The sequence below is a fragment of the Felis catus genome, chromosome A1 (genome assembly GCF_018350175.1).
Source record: "Felis catus isolate Fca126 chromosome A1, F.catus_Fca126_mat1.0, whole genome shotgun sequence".
Lineage (NCBI taxonomy): Eukaryota > Metazoa > Chordata > Mammalia > Carnivora > Felidae > Felis > Felis catus.
Window position 1 is genome coordinate 157290405 of NC_058368.1, and position 18138 is coordinate 157308542.

At 35.4% G+C, this 18138-nt stretch overlaps 1 protein-coding gene across 10 annotated transcripts in view; it reads right to left on the minus strand.

The window, feature by feature from the left end:
* Positions 1-945: 945 nt before the first annotated feature.
* The window catches only part of SPATA9 (spermatogenesis associated 9), a 61913-nt gene continuing 44720 nt past the window's right edge, over positions 946-18138 (minus strand). For 9 of the 10 annotated variants that reach the window (XM_045033833.1, XM_045033825.1, XM_045033813.1 and 6 more), the window contains 3 exons: positions 15564-15791; positions 6233-6328; positions 946-1428 (listed from right to left, as the gene is read on the minus strand). In XM_045033833.1, the coding sequence (XP_044889768.1) occupies positions 1141-1428; positions 6233-6328; positions 15564-15791 (612 nt within the window). In that variant the 3' untranslated portion in view covers positions 946-1140. Of the gene's footprint in view, positions 1429-6232; positions 6329-13573; positions 14716-15563; positions 15792-18138 lie in introns of those variants that run through there. The other variant, XM_045033834.1, reaches the window with a different exon arrangement.

An 18138-nucleotide genomic window follows, 5' to 3' on the forward strand; every position in this document is an offset into this window, starting at 1 on the left:
CTGGAAATAAAAATTATCATATTCTATCCTTACATACAGAAATCTTCTGTAAGATTTCGAAACAATATTGTGTTTTATAAATTTATTATACGTGACTTACAACTCCTACAGATGAGTTATAAAAGGATTGATAACAGGCAGTTTCAAACTATGCAGCCTGTATATAGAAAAAAAAAATCCCCTTATTATCTCTGAAAAAGTAATGTAGCATTTTGATACAGAGTGTGTTTTCCCTCCAGATAAATACAGTTGATCGTTGAACAATGCAGGGGATGGGGGTACCATCCCCCTCACAGTCAAAATTCTACATAAAACTTTGGACTCCCCCAAAACTTAACTACTAATAGTCTACTGTTAACCAGAAGCCTGACTGATTACATAAACAGTCAATTAACACACTTTTTGAATATTCTATGTATCATACACTGTATTCTTAAAGTAAGCTAGAGAAAATATTAAAATCATAAGGAAGAGAATATACATTTACAGTACTATAATGTATTTATTTTAAAAGATCTGCATATAAGTAGGTTTGCATAGTTAAAACCCATGTTCAAGGGCCAACTGTAATTGGAAAGATACTTTAAACAAATCAGTAATAAAAACATAAATGCATTATAAATATACCCATGTTATAAACCATAGCATAAAGTCTAACCCTCCAAAGGGTACACTTTCTTGTTCATTAAAAAATATCATATAGGGGCACCTGGGTGGCTCAGTCAGTTAAGCATCTGACTCTTGATTTTGGTTCAGGTCATGATCTCACATCTCATAAGTTTGAGCCCTATGTCAGGCTCTGCGTTAACAGCATGCAGCCTGCTTGGGATTTTCTCTCTCTCTGTCTGCCCCTTATTCATGTATGTGCACGTGCTTGCTCTCTCTCTCTCTCTCTCTCTCTCTCTCTCTCTGAAAATATATAAACTTTAAAATCATAGTCATACATAAATTCTACATCAAGATTCATTTTATTTTCTCCACTATATAAGTACTTGAGAATGACATTTTAGTAGTTCTCTACCCCTTTTCTAAAGCAGAGCATTCAGCATATGAAAACTAGTTTCTTAGTTTTGTCAGTTGAAATGTGATTAGATAGATAGCTCTTAAGCTCCACTCAATGATATTTATGTTCAGATTTTCTCATTCATTCATTTCAGTGCATTGGTCAAACACAGAATGTAAAACCTGGATCTTGTTACTCAACTTATTGGCAAGAAGTTTGGAGCAATCCGAAATACTGTCTGGTTTCTCTGGTAATGACCTGTAAGGTTTTGCTTTGATTTCACCTTCATCAAACGTAGGTTCAGAAAGCACAGGCTCTGAAAAGGCTTTTCTAACATTTTCACTCTCCTTTCTGTTTTGCCTTATGGATTCTTCTTCTTGGAAAATTTTCTTTACCTTCTCCAGCACAGCATTAACACAGACTGCCTAATAATAAAAAAATGTGTTTGAAAAGTAAAGTTTCTTCTTAAGCTACTGAACTTTCCACTAACAAATCCAATAAAATATTTAACATAAAGCCATTAATCTACTTAATTCTAATAAAGAAGCGCTTCCTTTCCTGGCACATGATAAATATCTAGAGATTGCTTCCTTGTTCTAAATATATTACATCATAAGCTAGAAAGAAAATTAAAGCCTGGTATACTTCAGTAAAGACAAGTTTTCCCTCTTTTCCCTTCAATTCATTAGTTCTCTTACATCTTTACTCCCTGATTTAATTAAACTCTTTTATTCTCCTGAATTAAATGAAACATTTTCTGGGAGATGAAATTTGTCACCAAACATGTTAATATCTCAAAGTACGTTTTTGTTTTTAATTTTTCCCCCTAGACTTTGCTTATACCTATGTGTACAATTGGAAGGGCATTAACATTTTAGAAAGAATTTAGTAACCCAGTGGAGCAATGATTTCTAAACAAACACACGATCCATTTTCCCTCCAAAAAAAAAAAATAAAATGCCATTCAGTACTTTAAGAGTGTCAAAACAAAACACATAGAGAAATTTAACTTTGAAAATTGAGAACCACTAAGAACTATATCCAGTAAACTTATTCTGTAAGTTTACTAATGAAGATGATGATGCCTAGTGTTTAAGACAAGTAACAAGAATAATGAAATCCACAAATATGAGAATACCTAACCAGCTTATTTTACCAAAGTGATGCCTAAAGCTGACATAACGGGCAATAAACACTTTGAAGATTTTCCTAAAGAGGGTAACGGAAAAAAGATTAAGGGCCTTAGACTGACAAGTTCTTCCTGACCTCCTGCCTCCTCCTCTCTTGGCCTGCATCCCACTGATGCTTTCCTTCACTTTCCTGTAGTTAGTATGTAGTCACCTGACCCTGTTCCAGCCAAAAAATAAAATAAAATATGTCTACTGGGGGAAGGTCAGGAGGGATTTTTGGAAGTTTTTCTCCTATATAAAAAGGAAGGCTCTTCATCTTTGCCTCCTAATTTGGACAATGATATAGATAGGATGCCTGACCATGAGGTGACAAACCTAAGGATCAAAAACAACAAACAAGGTAGCAGAAGAGAAAAATGGAAAGGCCCTGGGTTCATGATGACATTGTAGATCCACTGTACAAACCTGGGAACCACCTAACTCTAGACTTCTAATTAACTGAGATATGTAAATGTCTTCATTGATGAAGGCCCTGGCAGCTATTTTTTGTTACATGCATACAAGTATATCCCAACCAGGACCTATAAAATTTTGAGGTCCGTCACTTTCAGCTGCAAACAGCTTCATTCATTTATCCCCATATGTGATCATTTTCTATGTATGCCATGCTGTGAAAGATTAGGAAGCCCTGTCCTATTTGATGTATTTCTTCTTCCCTCACCTACAAAATTTTATCTGTGTCCATTATAACCACTTCTACCCCAGTCTCCGAAAATGAAGGGTCTTGATCAAGATCAGTATCTATGTTTCTTTTTAACCTATAGCCTACCTGTTCTCTATTAATAATCCCCTGCCTTTTCAGCCTCTCGTTCTTGACTGGCTCTTCCCCTGCAACTTAGAATGTGTTCCAGTATCTTCCATCTTAAAATTAAATATTAAAAACCCCTGGCACCCTGTCTCCCTCTTGATTGCTATATATGCTGGCTTTTCTTGATCAAACCAGAGTCTCTGTTCATGGCTTCCATTGTACCATCTCCTCTTCACTCTGAAACCAGCTTATTCCTGTCCTCCTTATCCTGTCGCATCACTGAAATAGTTCTCAAGATGGTTGACTCCAACATCTTTTGTACTAGATCTAGACACTTTTCACAACTTTATTTTACTTGACTTTTTCTGTTTATATTTGACACCTAACTGCCCACAACTTCCTGACTCTCTATTTCCTTGACACTTTTTCTCCTGATTCTCTTCCTACTTTTCTGATTACTCCTTTTTTGTCTCCTTCACAGATTTGCTCTTAGCTCACCGTAAATGTTGCTATTTTTCACATTTCTTTTGACTTTCCATTTCCAGACTTTTCACTTTTTCCACTGTGGTTCCATACACAGGGCATTAACTTCCAACATGTATGTTATTTGATTTCAAAATCATAACTCCAGCCCTGGCCTCTCCTAGACGTTGGGTTGGATACATGACCAATCATCAGGTCCCCCAAAATACTGTTTCTTTTACCTACTTAGAAAATTTATAGCATGACAAGTCATGTGGGATGATTTCAAAAGCCTTTGAGAAATTAGAGTTTAATTTTGGTGTTAGTCTAATTTGTTTTAGTTTTACCATATCTATTTCATTCCACCCATTTTTTGAAGCATTTTTGCATTCTAGCTCAGTTGGATGTCATTTTTGCGTGAGATTCACATTTAAGATATTGAGCATTTCTCAAAAGTTTTAAATGCTTGTAAAATATTTATAACTTCAGTTATTTAAAAAAAAACTATGAATATGTTTAAAAGTCCTTTTACTTTTTTTTTTCAATGATGTCTTGGCTCTTCTTGACCTTTTTCATTCCCCTCTAAATTTTAGAATAAAATAGTCAACTTACACACCTGCTGATATTTAAATTGGGACTACAATGAATCTATAGATTATGGGAAAAACTGAATCTTTAGTATTGTGTGTTTCAATCTGATAAAAAATATTAACAAAAATATATAAGATCTTGAACAACAACAAACCCATAAGAATTATTGAGAAATTAAAGACCTAAACAAATAGAGGGATAGACCATGTACAAGGATTGAAGGGAGGACTTATTCTACTAGTTATCAAGACTTATAAAGCTCTTGTAAATAATACAATATTGAATCTAAGAATAGAAAAATAGATCAACTGAATAGAACAGAGAGTCTATAAACAGACCTGCATATATAAGGACACTTGATATATGATAAAAGAAGTATTCTGGGGCAATAGGAAAAGTACCCCCCCCATAAATTGAGTTGGATCAGTTGGATACCCATGAAGGAAAAATTTGTTCCTTACCTGATACCAATTCCAGATGGATTATAAATTTGAAAATGAAAGGTAAAATAACAAAGTTCCTAGAATATATCAGGAGGAATAGTTTCATGACTTTGGGTATAGGTTAAGATTCCCTAATTAAGATATAAAAAGCACTTAACATAAAGAAAAGATTAATACCTTGAACTACATTAAAATTAGAAACTTCTGTTTTAAAGACACTGCTAAAAGAGTGAAAAGGAAGTCATTGAATAAAAGAAATAACCAAAAGAGGGTTTATTCCTAGAATATATTTTTAAAGTACAAATCAATAATAAAAAGATAGAATAGAAAAATAGAAGACTTTAACAGAAATTCACAAAAAAGGCTATCCAAATGTCCACTTAGTGCATAAAAATGAACTCAATCTCATTAACAATCAAGGAAATGCAAACTAAAGCCACAATGTGATAATACTACATATCCACAAGAATAGCTAAAATGGAAAAGACTGACAATACCGACTGTTTGGCAGTATCTGCTAGACATGAACATGTGCATATTCTGGTGGTCCCGTAATTTTACCAAAACATATGTACAAGAATATTCATAGAAACCATATTCACAATGGCCAAAACTACAAGTAATATAAAATATATAATAATAATATATATTATGTAACATATTATAAATATATATTTATATTATTAATATATTTATGTAATATATAAATATAATGTTATGTTTATATAATATAAACTATTATAGTTATAATATATATTGTTATATATTATATTATAATGCTATATAATATTAAATTAATATATTATATAAAATACATCATATTATATTATTATAATAATATTATATTTATATAATAATATTCAATTCAAACCACAAAATGGATAGTGGCACATATATTGAATACATATATGTTCTATATATATACACACATATATATATTTCAACAAATGGAATAATACACAGCAATGAAAATCAACAAACTACTACTATACACAATAAATCTCATAATGATAATGTTGAGCAAAAAAGGACAAATATAAAAGAATATATAGTATTTCATTTATATACAATTTACAGAAAACTGTCTTTAGTGTTAGAAGTCAAAATAATGGTTACTTTTATATAAGAGGCAAGTGATTTGTGAGGGGAATAAGAAAGAAGCTTCTAGAATGATGATTACATTTTGTTTCTCAATGTGTGTGTGGTAGGTAGATTAATAGCTTTTGTGAGAATTCATCAAGCTGTGTAGTTTTCTGTCTTTGTGTGTTATACTTTTTTTAAAAAAAAATTTAAAGGTAAGTATAAATGGCAATGATTAAAAGAAAATAACCCCTTATAATTTATAAAACCCTTTATACTTTTGTCACACTTTGTAATGAACACTTTTGAATTACAACACTTGTAATTCAAAATACACTAATATTTGTATTCCCCATATCATGGACCTAATTGATGGAATGCTGAACTTTAGCCAACCATGGCACAATGGCTGAAACAAAACAACCATAGCTAAGTGAAAGTAAAACCAAAACATTTTGAACAAATCATAATAAACATTATAAAAATAATTTTAGTTATTTAAGCAAATTAGTTTTTGGTGAATTGACTTGGGTCAGAAATGGGTTGACTTTACCTCAGAAAAGTAATTTTATTTTAGAAGAGTAAATTTTTAATGTAAAATTGTGTAATAAGAGAATAGTACCTTGGTTTATGAATTTATAATATATATCTATATCTTTAACATACATGAAATAAGTATATTTATATCTAGATTGTAATAATTTTCTTAACTCACCAAATAAATTAGTGCTGCATATGAAGCATACATGATGCTAGCTAAAGCAGTCTTTGCTGGAAAAGAAATGATTTCGAACAAAGAACCCCTTCTGACCTGCAAAAACAGAAGAGTTTTCTTATTATAATAAAAGTTTTCAATGTTACAATGTTAAATTTTACCATGTTATTGTAAAATGAGAATTTCAATATTTCTTTCCAAAAAAAGTTATCTACTGGATCTATCTGGGTTTTTTTCACATTCTGAAAATATTTCGGTTTATTTTTCTCTTTGTGTTTTTTTTTTTTTACAAAAAGGTACTTTCTTTTGCTATGACAGATCTATAAAAACCTATGAAAGATCTATAAAAAACCTTGCATTTCCAAAATCTAAATTACTTTAACTTTTTTACATTTAACAAGTTGTGCTCACTAGGGGGTGCCACTGTGCATGTTGTTAGAAAAACAGTCTTTTCTTTGTTCAAATTCATGTAATCATCCTTTACTAAATTATTCACCTCTTCATTAAGCAAGCAGCAATCGAAATACTAAGGATTTCCTGCAGATTAATGACCTGCTTGGAAATGTTAATCATGAGACTGCTGAAGGCCAGCATTAACCTTAGATGAACATTAAGCTTCAGGGAATGCTCTGTGCTCACATCCAGCATGCATTTTGAAACAGAGAAGGTTTACACCAATAACGAATTTGTCTCTCAGATGTTTCTAGCTTCAGGTGGTAGCTGTCCCTGCCTCAAACATAACAGAATATATTTAGTTTAAGGGAACTGTACTCTCTTCTAGGTCACCTCTGTTGCCTTGAGTAGGATATGAAATGAGGACATTAGGAAAAACATTCCTTTCCCATTCAGCAGTGTAGTGGCAGTTAGCCATGCTCCTCTGAGGTAAGTGCCAAGACACTCAGTGGCTTCAATAACTCCCAAAGGTACAGGCTGTAGCTAATAAAATCGTGTAAATACACAGTAAAAATGCATACAAACTAGAAAGAACAGCATGTATGTGTATGTTATTTAAAACATTGAAAAACTGGAACAATTGATAGCAGGACGGTTAGGTAAAATAAGCTGTATCTACTTAATGGCATATTATAGCCTTTTAAAAGGTGCTTCTGAAGGATGCGTAATACCACTTTGTTGAACAAACATTTGTATGGCACTGTGTTCTATCTAAGTGCTTGTAGTATCTTCAGTTTTTGCTTACTGCTACCACTGCAGAATGAAGAACAAAATTGCCCATCGCGATTTATCTTCCTCTCTCCCTTAAGTGATTTATGGAATGCTGACGCCAAGAACACGCTCTAGCCTGCTAGTTGAGAGATGGAGGTGGGGGTGGTGGGGAGGAGCCCCTTCTGCTTCCTTGTTTTCCAGGCCCATACTAACTCCTAAATACAGAGACAGGTAGGGGGAGTTTTAGCCCACACTCCGTAAGTCAGTCTGGAAAACTTCCCAGAGTTCCTGGCTTCTGGAAAGAGTTTCCAGGAAACAAAGCAGCTGCTGCTCTTTCCCTCTTGCTAGAAGAATCAAATTGATAGTGTGCCTTTGAATCCCACTATTAGGCTACAGGGAGACAAACGTACAAGTAGAGAGCTGATGTTAGGAAAGAAAACAGATACGCTCCAACAAAATGCCTCGTAGCAGAGTAAAAGATTCATGAGTACAGTGGGGGGTCCATATTCAATAATTCGTAGGCCATATACAATAAAAGTAAAAGTAGCATCTGCATGCATGAGAAATTACCGTTTCTATTTTTTTCCAGATTTTTGTCCTTCACCTAAAGTAATGAAAACTGATTACTTTTCAAAGTTTCAAAATAGATTCTATATCTGATATACGTTATGCTTCTGAATGATGAATCTGTATATTGCTTAAGAGTTAGTTTTTCATCATTTTAATGCTTTTGATAAATACTTGCTATTCCCGTAACAAATCATTCCTGTGGAAAACACATTTCCTCCAAAATTTATGTGGCTACTGGCAGGTAGCCATTTTTCAATTTTATGATCCACTTCCAATACATGTTTTTCATATATAAACCATGCTGTTTCCTTTTTGGCTTGTTCTAAGCAGGAATAGCGTATGATAAAACAAATAAACAGGAGACCTTTCTATATCAAAGGTTTTATTTAGATTACCTCACCATTTAAAAAAAATTTATCCTAACTTATTGTATTAGTTTTATTTGCAAATTTGAAAGCATCTTGATATCAGTATTATGGCCATATATTTGTTTGAACTTTTAATATTAATGTTAATATGAGTGTGTAAGATATTTGGATATATAAGATATGTGGATAGGTTATATGGTCATACTAACATATCAGATACATAGATATTTCAACAGTAAAAACTTTTCGATGTTTAATGAAATTTTGCCACATAACTTTGCCTCATCTCATTAAAGGAGTATCTGTGATTATCTTATTTTCAGTCATACTGAGATAAATCACAAAAAAGCAAACAGTAAATAGTTTAGAAAATAATAAAGATCCACTTATAGATGACCTGAAGGATAAAGAACCACCAGGCCCAACTTAGTTTATGTTGCTCAAAACCACCTTGAAGAAGGATATCCAGGGAGTAATGGGGGGAAACTTGAACTCCATGATTCACAAGTAAGTGTTGCAAGAAGCACTGACGGGTTAATAGGTCCAGAAAAAAAGTCTTTCCTGTAAGTTTGGAAAAGCTACATGACCATGTCTTTGCTTGAGTAAAACACAGTATTCATGAGCACGGGGAAGCCTCCTAGCAGTGCACAGTAAAAAAAGCTATTTGACTTCGTTTACCCAGTATTAATATCCTCTGTAACATTGTTTTTGAATAAGATCTTACTCACATAGTCCTATTAAAGCTCAAATGTCCCAACCTCTGGAGAAGTATGTCTTCAAGATTCCAAGTAGTCTACTTTCCAGGAATTGTCCTTTCTCCTCAGGTCTTGAATTATACCACCCAAGATTACCCCATAGGCTCACTGAAGACCTGTAGAGATTCTTGATATTTTTGAGGTTCACACATATTTGTTACACAAAATATGTGAAGTTTGAATTTAACCCCCAAACTGAAGTCTACCTTGAAGGGTTGGGGATGAGGAAAAAAACTATACTTAGAAAAGTGTCTGATCTTCATTCTGAAAAAGGGAACACAAGTTCACTTGGATCCACATATATCACAGGCATTTTAGATGCCGCGGGTTTTCTTCCCCTTTGCCCGTATCTTGCCTACACCACTTCACAGTGCCTATACATCATCTCTTAATGCCACTATAAGGAAGATTCTATCATGGGAAGAGCTCCTGGTCCTGTGGCCCTGCACTGCCCTGCCAAAGTCAACAACTATGTCTGGGAGCTGACGTGTCTTGGCTGGAGTCAGCATTGAAGCTGATTATCTAGGTCACTGCAGCCTAAAGCAGCTGCAAGTTTTACTCATCCAGACAGCTTACAAGGCTAAGCAGATGCACCATTCCATAAGTACTGATGCTAGGGATGTTGAAAACTACCAAGAAATACCTAATCAGAGTTTTCCATTCCTGAGGCCCTTTTAGGACTAGCAGATATCTTGCTATAATCTCAACCCTGCATAACCTGGAAGGATTTGAGGAGCAACTTGACTCAGCACCCCACCCATAAAGACAGGTGCAAAGGAAGTCTCTTTCAACAAGATGGCCAGCTGGAGAAGGCAGACTAGAACTATGTGCTCATGTTACAAAAGCCATTGGGATCTCTTCAGGTCACTTGCATCAATTGGGTCTTTGGATAGTTCATATTGGGCTCAATATCTTTGAATATGTTAACATATATAAGACTTACTCTAGGTCTGAGCACAGAACCAGAAAGTCAAGGGAGCTCCTGTAACAACATTCATGCTCTAATTATCTTGAGGAGACTATTACTGTATGCTTCATCCCAGACCACATCAGAAGGCTGAAATACTATCCTAGTCATAGTCAGTGTCCTAATGAAAAAATGCTCCTCTATTATGTGTTCTTGAAGGAGTAATCTGACTGGCATTCCCAGCTACATAATATCCAACAAGAGTATTGGTAGAACCATTTAAGGTGCTCTATGTACAAAAATATCTTTCTATCATTAATTATCCTCAGATCAGTGACAAAACAGAGCATATAAAGAGGATCTTTAACACACAATTTCAGATTATCTAGTCTGCTTATCTTCCTACATAAAATGATGTCCTCCATGCATCAACAAGCATATCCCCTTGCATAGCAATTCCAGATTTCACTCCTTTTACTTCTCTGCACACCAGGAAGTTCTACCTTGACACAGGCAGCCTGGCAATCCTTGAAGGAATTCATGCTGGAATCCACTCTGGGTAAGCTAAACTCTGTCACTGTGGAAAGACAACCAAGCAATGTATATACCAGGGCTGGTGTAACTCACTCGTACTATGCCATTTACCTCTCTGGTACACTGACACCATGGATATACTCCATTCCCAGACCAATCCATTGACCTCCATCACACTTCTTGCGTTACTCTGTTGTTACTTTCACTCTCTAGGCCATTGTCTTCACTATTCATACTTCTATTCCCTCCTCACTGAGACTTTTATATTTGAGATATGTTGTTTTCTTGCTTGTTACAACTTAATTTCCTCTCAGCGGCAATTCTGATTCTCCACCCTAACTAATACATATTATTGAAGTATAGCTTATTCCTCATTCCTAACTCTTGAGGACCCTGGAATCTCTGACCGAAGGCTGTTCCCACTTGTCTCACTCTTGCGATGTGGAACTTCTTACCTTTCCTAAATAAGTCATGTTCTCTCTCACCTTAGCATCTTACTATACGATGTTCACTTCGGGGAATAATTCTCCTAGTTCTTCACTTTCTTAATATCTCCTCCCTCAAGATCTGGTATTATCTTCTCGAAAGCCTGCACCAACTTACTCTTTGGAATTACATACTCCTTGTTGCCGCTTCCAGAGTACACTTTGCACTCTCTGATTATGCACTTACTACACTCCACTGACACTGCTTATTTGCCTATCGTCCCCACAGTCCATATAGGGCAAAGGCAAGACATCTATGGATTCTAGTATCTAAACTAGTGATCTTACATGTCGAATTTCAATAAATATGTGTTGAATAAATGGAAAAAGTAGAATAATAATTCACTTACTTCCAGAAAGAAATTTAATGGTCTTCTATTTAAACTCATAAAAAAGATACTAAGCAAAGCTGAAGGATATCTGGTTCTAGTAGTATGGCAGACTGAGCTAATGTGGAACTCCCCCCCCATCCCCCACATACCTAGAAATTTTATATAAAATCAAACTCCAAAATGTAATACAAGACTGCATTTGGAAAAAAAAAAGAAAAGAAAAAAATAAGGAAGGAAGGGAGGAAGGGAGGGGAAGAAAGAAAGAAAGAAAGAAAGAAAGAAAGAAAGAAAGAAAGAAAGAAAGATTGATTCCTGGAGTGCCTGGGTGGCTCAGTTGGTTTGGCATCTGACTTGATTTTGGTTCGAGTCATGATCTCATGGTTCATGGGATGGAGCCCGCATCAGGTTCTGTGCTGGTGGTGCAGAGCCTGCTAGGGATTCTCTCTCTCTCTCTCTCTCTCTCTCTGCCCCTCCCCCTCATGTTCTTTCTCTCTCTCTCTCTCTCTCTCTCTCTCAAAGAAATAAACATTTTTTTTTAAGAAAGATTCCCTGTGCTAGGCACGAAAAGGTGGAGCGGTAAGTGTGTGAGTATATTGCCCAGCAGGTATGAAAAAGAGGTAAGTGAAAGGAAAATATGAGGAAGGTAAATAGACATAAAGAATAAAATGAAAATGTCCAAGGTATATTGAATAGATATTCCAGAATAAGAGATTAGAGAAAATGAGAAAGAGGCAATATTTGAACAAACAATAGCTAAGAATTTTCTAGAATTGAAGAAATTATCCTCAGATTCAAGAATCACTATGATTCACAAGGGAAAAGCATTTTGACAACAGCTAATACAATGGAAGATGTGCATCCCTCATAACCCAGTAATGCCTCTTCTAGATGTACCCTTGGAGAGCATCTTACACACATGGATAAGGAGCCATTTACAAGAGTGTTCACTGAAATACTGTTTGTAATAGAAACAGTTGTGGGATACCACAAACAAAATAAAATAATAAACCATAGCTATTCATATCAAAAATGTTGAGTACAGGTGCCTAAATGGCTCAGTCATTTCAGTGTTTGGCTCTTGATTTTGGTTCAGGTCATGATCTCATGGTTCGTGAAATTGAGCCCTCTGCTGTCAGCACAGAGCCTGCTTGGTATTCCCTCTCTCTCCCTCTCTCTGCCCCTCCCCCACTTGCTCACACGCACGCTCTCTCTCAAAATAAACATTTGAAAAAAATGTTGAGTGAAAAAAGAAAGTTACAGGAGGATGAGTATAGTATATCATTTATATAAATTTTAAATATATGAAGAATAATAGATTGTACAAATGTAGTGAAAATATGAAAGTATGCATAGAAATGCTCACATCAACTTCAGGATAATGATTTCCTTTGGTAGAGAAAAAATGGGGAATGGATTGGGACATAGTTAATTATATTTCTTTTTATAGAGGAGATATCTGAAGGTAACATTGCAAAATATTACTACCAATTTAAATTTGGATAGGACTTCTGATAAACTACCTTTTATATGTTTTGAGATATTTTATCAGTAAGAATTTTAAAAATTAAAGCTATATTCTAAGACAATTAGAACAAGAGCAAAGGAGAAGAAATTTCATAGGTGTTGATTTTGAAATGATGTCAAAGAGACTGTCACAGTCAGCATATGGACCTTGGACAGGTCATTTACTCCATCACCCTGCTTCTCTCACTTCAGGTTCTTGGAATAAGTTATCACAACTAAGCTCTAAATTTACCTGTGAAATTCACTGTCAGGGCAAAAAGGCAAATGTGTGATGTTTCTTAGTTCTTATGACTCGATAAAAGGAAACACAAATTCAACTAGAAAGATAGATTATTTTCCTGCCATTGAATCTTCATGAGTATTGGAAGACAATTCTTCCATGGATGTCTCTCATTCCTGTACAGATTGGACCTTCTGAACAAAGCACATGTTTGAATAGGAAACAGTTTTTGAAGCTAGAGAAAATATGTTACTCTGGAGGGATTTAGAGGTGTACTTCCCAAGAGCCTTCAACTTCCCCCTCTGGAGACATTTGCTTCTCTCCCCAAACCTCTCTGTCTTTCTCTCCCTTCCCACCCCTCCTCCCAAGGCTGGGCAGATACACCAACATCCTTTTTTTTTTTTTAAGTTTATTTATTTATTTTGAGAAAGAGAGAGAAAGTGCAAGCATGGGAGGGGCAGAGAGAGAGGGAGAGACAGAGAATCCCAAGCAGCCTCTGCTTGGGGCTCAAACCCACCAACTGTGATATCACAACCCCAAAACCAAGATTTGGATGCCTAATTGACTGAGCCACTCAGGTGCCCCACCAACACTCCTATAAAAGCTGAGTCTCCTAATTTCAGGCTCTTCTCCTGTGATGCGACTCACTATATGCATAGGTATCATGTGGCTCTCATCACATTGTCCTGAGGGAACTGAGGGGGTATGGGAATGACACAAGACATTGCTCTGGCTGCTGCTTTTGCAGTAGACAATAAACAATCTCTGTCCCTGATTCAAGGGAGTCTTGTGTGTCTGTCGGTCAGTGTGTGTGCGTGTGTGTGTATGTGTGTGTGTGTGTGTGTGTGTGTGTGTGTGTGTGTGTATACCTGTGGCAGGCTAATTTGTTAGTTTCAAAAGAGTGTAAAATCACAGATTCTTCTTCAGTTCTAACTTACCAAAGAGGAGCAAAAAGAAAGATTAAATAACATAATGGATAGTGTCTTTAAATGTGATTTCATAATAAATACAGAAATATTCTTCAAAGAACACTTCTTATGTCAATTATACAGCTCAGCGACATTTCTTTCTGACAACCTAAAGATACAGGAATACTTAGAGAAACCAGTAGTTAACAAACACAAAGCATTTTTTACTTTCTCAAACATCAGGTATTATAAGGGAGCTTTTTATAATTGCTATCTCAAGCAATTCATAATTGAACTATCCAGTTATTTCTGAAAATGTTAAAATCTTTGATTAAAGAGAGATTCCTATGTAATGGATATTGTGTTGATTCTAACAATCCATCATCCATTTGCTCGCTCATCTTTTCAAAAGAGCCCAAATTTTGTTTGATGATTCATCCTTTCCCCCATTCTCTGGTCATGTGATCTGGATGGAGCTCCAACCTCCACTGCAGAGAAAAAATAGGCAATCAAGTCCTAGGCCAGTCAGTGCATCCCATTTCCCTGGTTTAGAGGTAAGCCCACCTCCAAGAGTGAAACTCAGGACTTGTCCAGGAATGTTGGGTCAAGAACTTTCATTCTTTGCTGCTCTAATTGAACCTGGAAGGATGGGAGTCCTGGGAAAGCTGCAAATCACCTTGTAGCCATGAAGGGAAAAGTCAGTCCGGGAATGGAGTCTACACAGAGGAAGCAGAGCCAGGAGATGGGGGAAAAGAGAAAAACAGGACCCTGAAGGCATCACTTGAGCACATATATATATCCTGAAGCCTCATCTACTCTGGATTGTTCAACTATGTAAACTAATACATCTTTCTGGCTTAACTCCGTTTGAGTGAGAGTTTTTCTCCCTTCAACAACAGAGTCAAAATGACCCACTCTGGGGTTTAGGTACCAGACTTGCAGGATTCCAAATCTTTTGTAGCAAACATTTAGAATGCTTTGAATAATGCCCAGATGGAAAAACTCAGAGTTCTACACCATAAAGTTTAGAAAAAAGGAAACTGGTCCTGAAAAAGTTTTAAGAGCTGCTGTCCTTAATGAAATATAACAGACCCTCAACAAAACCATGTAGAACATGTAATTTGAAATATACTGGGATGTTGATGGGTCTATCAAAATGAGTTTATAGTTGAATGTACTCAAATATGTTAAGTCAAACAAAGACTTTCTTGGAAACATAGCAAGGTTATGAGGAAAAAGGAACAAAATTATTTTTAAGGCTTGTTATACGATTAGTTTTAGGTTTGCTATAAGTGGTAATTTGTATGTTAATATTTAGGTTGAACCATCTGAAATTTACAGTTTCATATATGTCAGTCACGTAACAAAGTAGGAAAAAAGTCCACATTACTTCCTCTTTCAGATTTACTTTAACCAGAATATATATGCCATATTGGAAAAAGGCCAAACCATTCATTTCTTATCCAAATATTCATGTTTTACATGTAGGACAACCAAATGTGCTACATTTTCATTTTTCAGATCTTGCAATTTCATATCTTGTGCACATGCAGTATTGACTCACCTGCATGTTACATACGGGTTGCTTTTGTGCATTAAGCTCCCTCAGCAAACGATGCGATATGTCCCTTAATTCTAAAAGTCTACAAGCAAGTTGAGGCTGCAGAAGTTTGGCCACTGATTTGGAAGATCTGGATATGCTGCTTAATCCTTGAATTAATGTTCCTCGGTTGATCTTCGCTAGAGCAACAGCCATTCTGATTTTGGATGGGTTTCGCATGGGTTCTCTTTTCTGGAAAATAAGCCTCTGAAAAGTGACTGATGTGTGATTCTCCAGTGGATCATTAAAATCTACTTCAGGCCGAGACCAAGTACTGCATAACAGTACATTATGCATGGTCCTATGCATATACTCAGTGTCTGATAATTACATCCCACCCCATGTACCTAAATCTTTGAATAAATATATGATTTTTGCCTTAGCATAAATATCTAGAATTTAAGTTACTAGTCAAAAGATCTACATTTTTCATTTTTCTCTCTGCGTTTATTTATTTTTGCATTGATTTTTTTTTAAGGGCACTTTCAAAAGCAAACAGTTCTTATTCAAATATTATTCAGTGTTTGAATAATTCAAACAATAATTCTTATTCAAAACTGTTACAAATATTTCTCCAGTTTACTTTAAAATCTTAAGTGATAATGCATACATACATAATGCATTGTGCAATGTAAGAAAATAAAATACCCTACATACTAATAAACAAGCTTAAGGAACTTTTACTTGTAAAAACTTAAAAACTTCCATGAACATTCTGACAGAAGAAAATTGTGGCATTAGCAAAACATATGACATGTAGATCTTTCCCTGCTGGACCAGAAGGTGAACCACAGAGAAATTACTTACAATGCGGTTAGACTGCATTCCAGGCAACAGGCAAGTATAGTTGCCATTATTCCTTTAAGCAATTTTATGGGCTATTCTGGCTTTTTTGTATGTGACTTAGGGGAAACTAATGGTTCATAACACAAATAAGGAACTTTGAACCTCTATTTATTGAGTCTAAATATATAAACACAAAACATCTTTTATACGGATTTTTTTTTTTTTGGTCTACAATGAGCAACATGCATTTGTTGAGGAGCTAAAGTACTATGTATCATTTTTATGCATCAACTTTTGTGCATCAACTTTAAATGCATCAACTTTTATACTGAAGAAATAATTTTATTATTGCTGTTTTTGTCATTAAAGTTGAATACTCCTTTTACTGTTGAGCATTTGTCATTGGAGATAACCAAAAGCTGTTCTAGCCTGTCAATGGGGATGTATTTCTGCAGATCTGGTGTCTTATTGTGGTTTAATCTGTTAACTTTACTGGGGTGCCTGGGTGGCTCAGTCAGTTGGGCATCTGACTTTGGCTCAGGTCATGATCTCAAAGTTCATGGGTATGAGCCCCACATTGGGCTCTGTGCTGACAGCTTGGAACCTGCTTCAGATTCTCTCTCCTTCCCTGTCTGTCCCTTCCCCTCTCTGTCTGTCCCTAACTTGTGCTCTCTCTCTCAAAAATAAACATTAAAAAACTTCCTTAAAATCTGTTAACTTTACTGAAAAAGTCCCATTAGCCTACCTTTTGTCTCAACCCTCCTAGTCAATACTAACAGTCCAGAAAACAATCTAAGTTGCGGGCTGCTAGAATTGCTGCAATTCCAAGCCAATTTAGGGTAGAGAAACCCTTAAAAGTAATTATGTGGTGGGTAAAATAAGCAAAATCACACACAGGTGCTATCACTTGATATTATAGCTAGGTTTCGAGCACACCAGGGAGAGAAACCACAATTATCTGCCATAGCCAAAGCTCTTGCACATACAGATTCAATTTCTCTTGCGATCTTATGCTTTGCTTCGCTGATTCTTCTTCCCCACTCCTCCTTAAGTTGGAGCAGCTAGAATGTCTAGTTTTACTTCTGATTACAGTTTACTGTGTTTTCTCTCATAATTTATAATCATAAAGTGAGGCATAATGCCAGGGCAAACAGCAGTGGGACATGCACACTATACTGAAATTTCATCTAATAGTCATTCAGTGTATTAAGGACTCTAATTTTTGCAGATGCAAGACATTAACATTATGGAGCTTCCCTCTCTGTACTTTGTGCCTTTACAAAGTCTTGGTGATCTGTACTTGTTGGCCCGGATTCACTGGCTTTATTCGGATATTTCTGTTAACTAATCTTGATTCATTCCCCCAAACACTATACTAGATTGATCCGTTCAAACTTCTCCTCTTTTATAACATTGCCTTTCTAAATATTTTCCTCTGTAGAGAAATAAGTCTATTTGTAATTGATAAACTGTTAATCAAAATTCTCCTGTAGGATCATATCATTTGAATTTGAATATCATTATAAATACAGCATTTATGATAAACGGTATTTAAAAAAAATTCAAGTGTGCATTACAATAATGCTTTAGCGCCCTTTGCATATTTCTCCTTTCAGTATTGTCATAAATTCATAGCTTTTTCCAACAGACTCAACCAATTCCTAATTAATATCATCTTTGTTTCCTTTTAATGCTGAAATAGTTACAATTTGATGACTTTGCTTCCCTTCATGATTTTTACATTGCTTTCCTT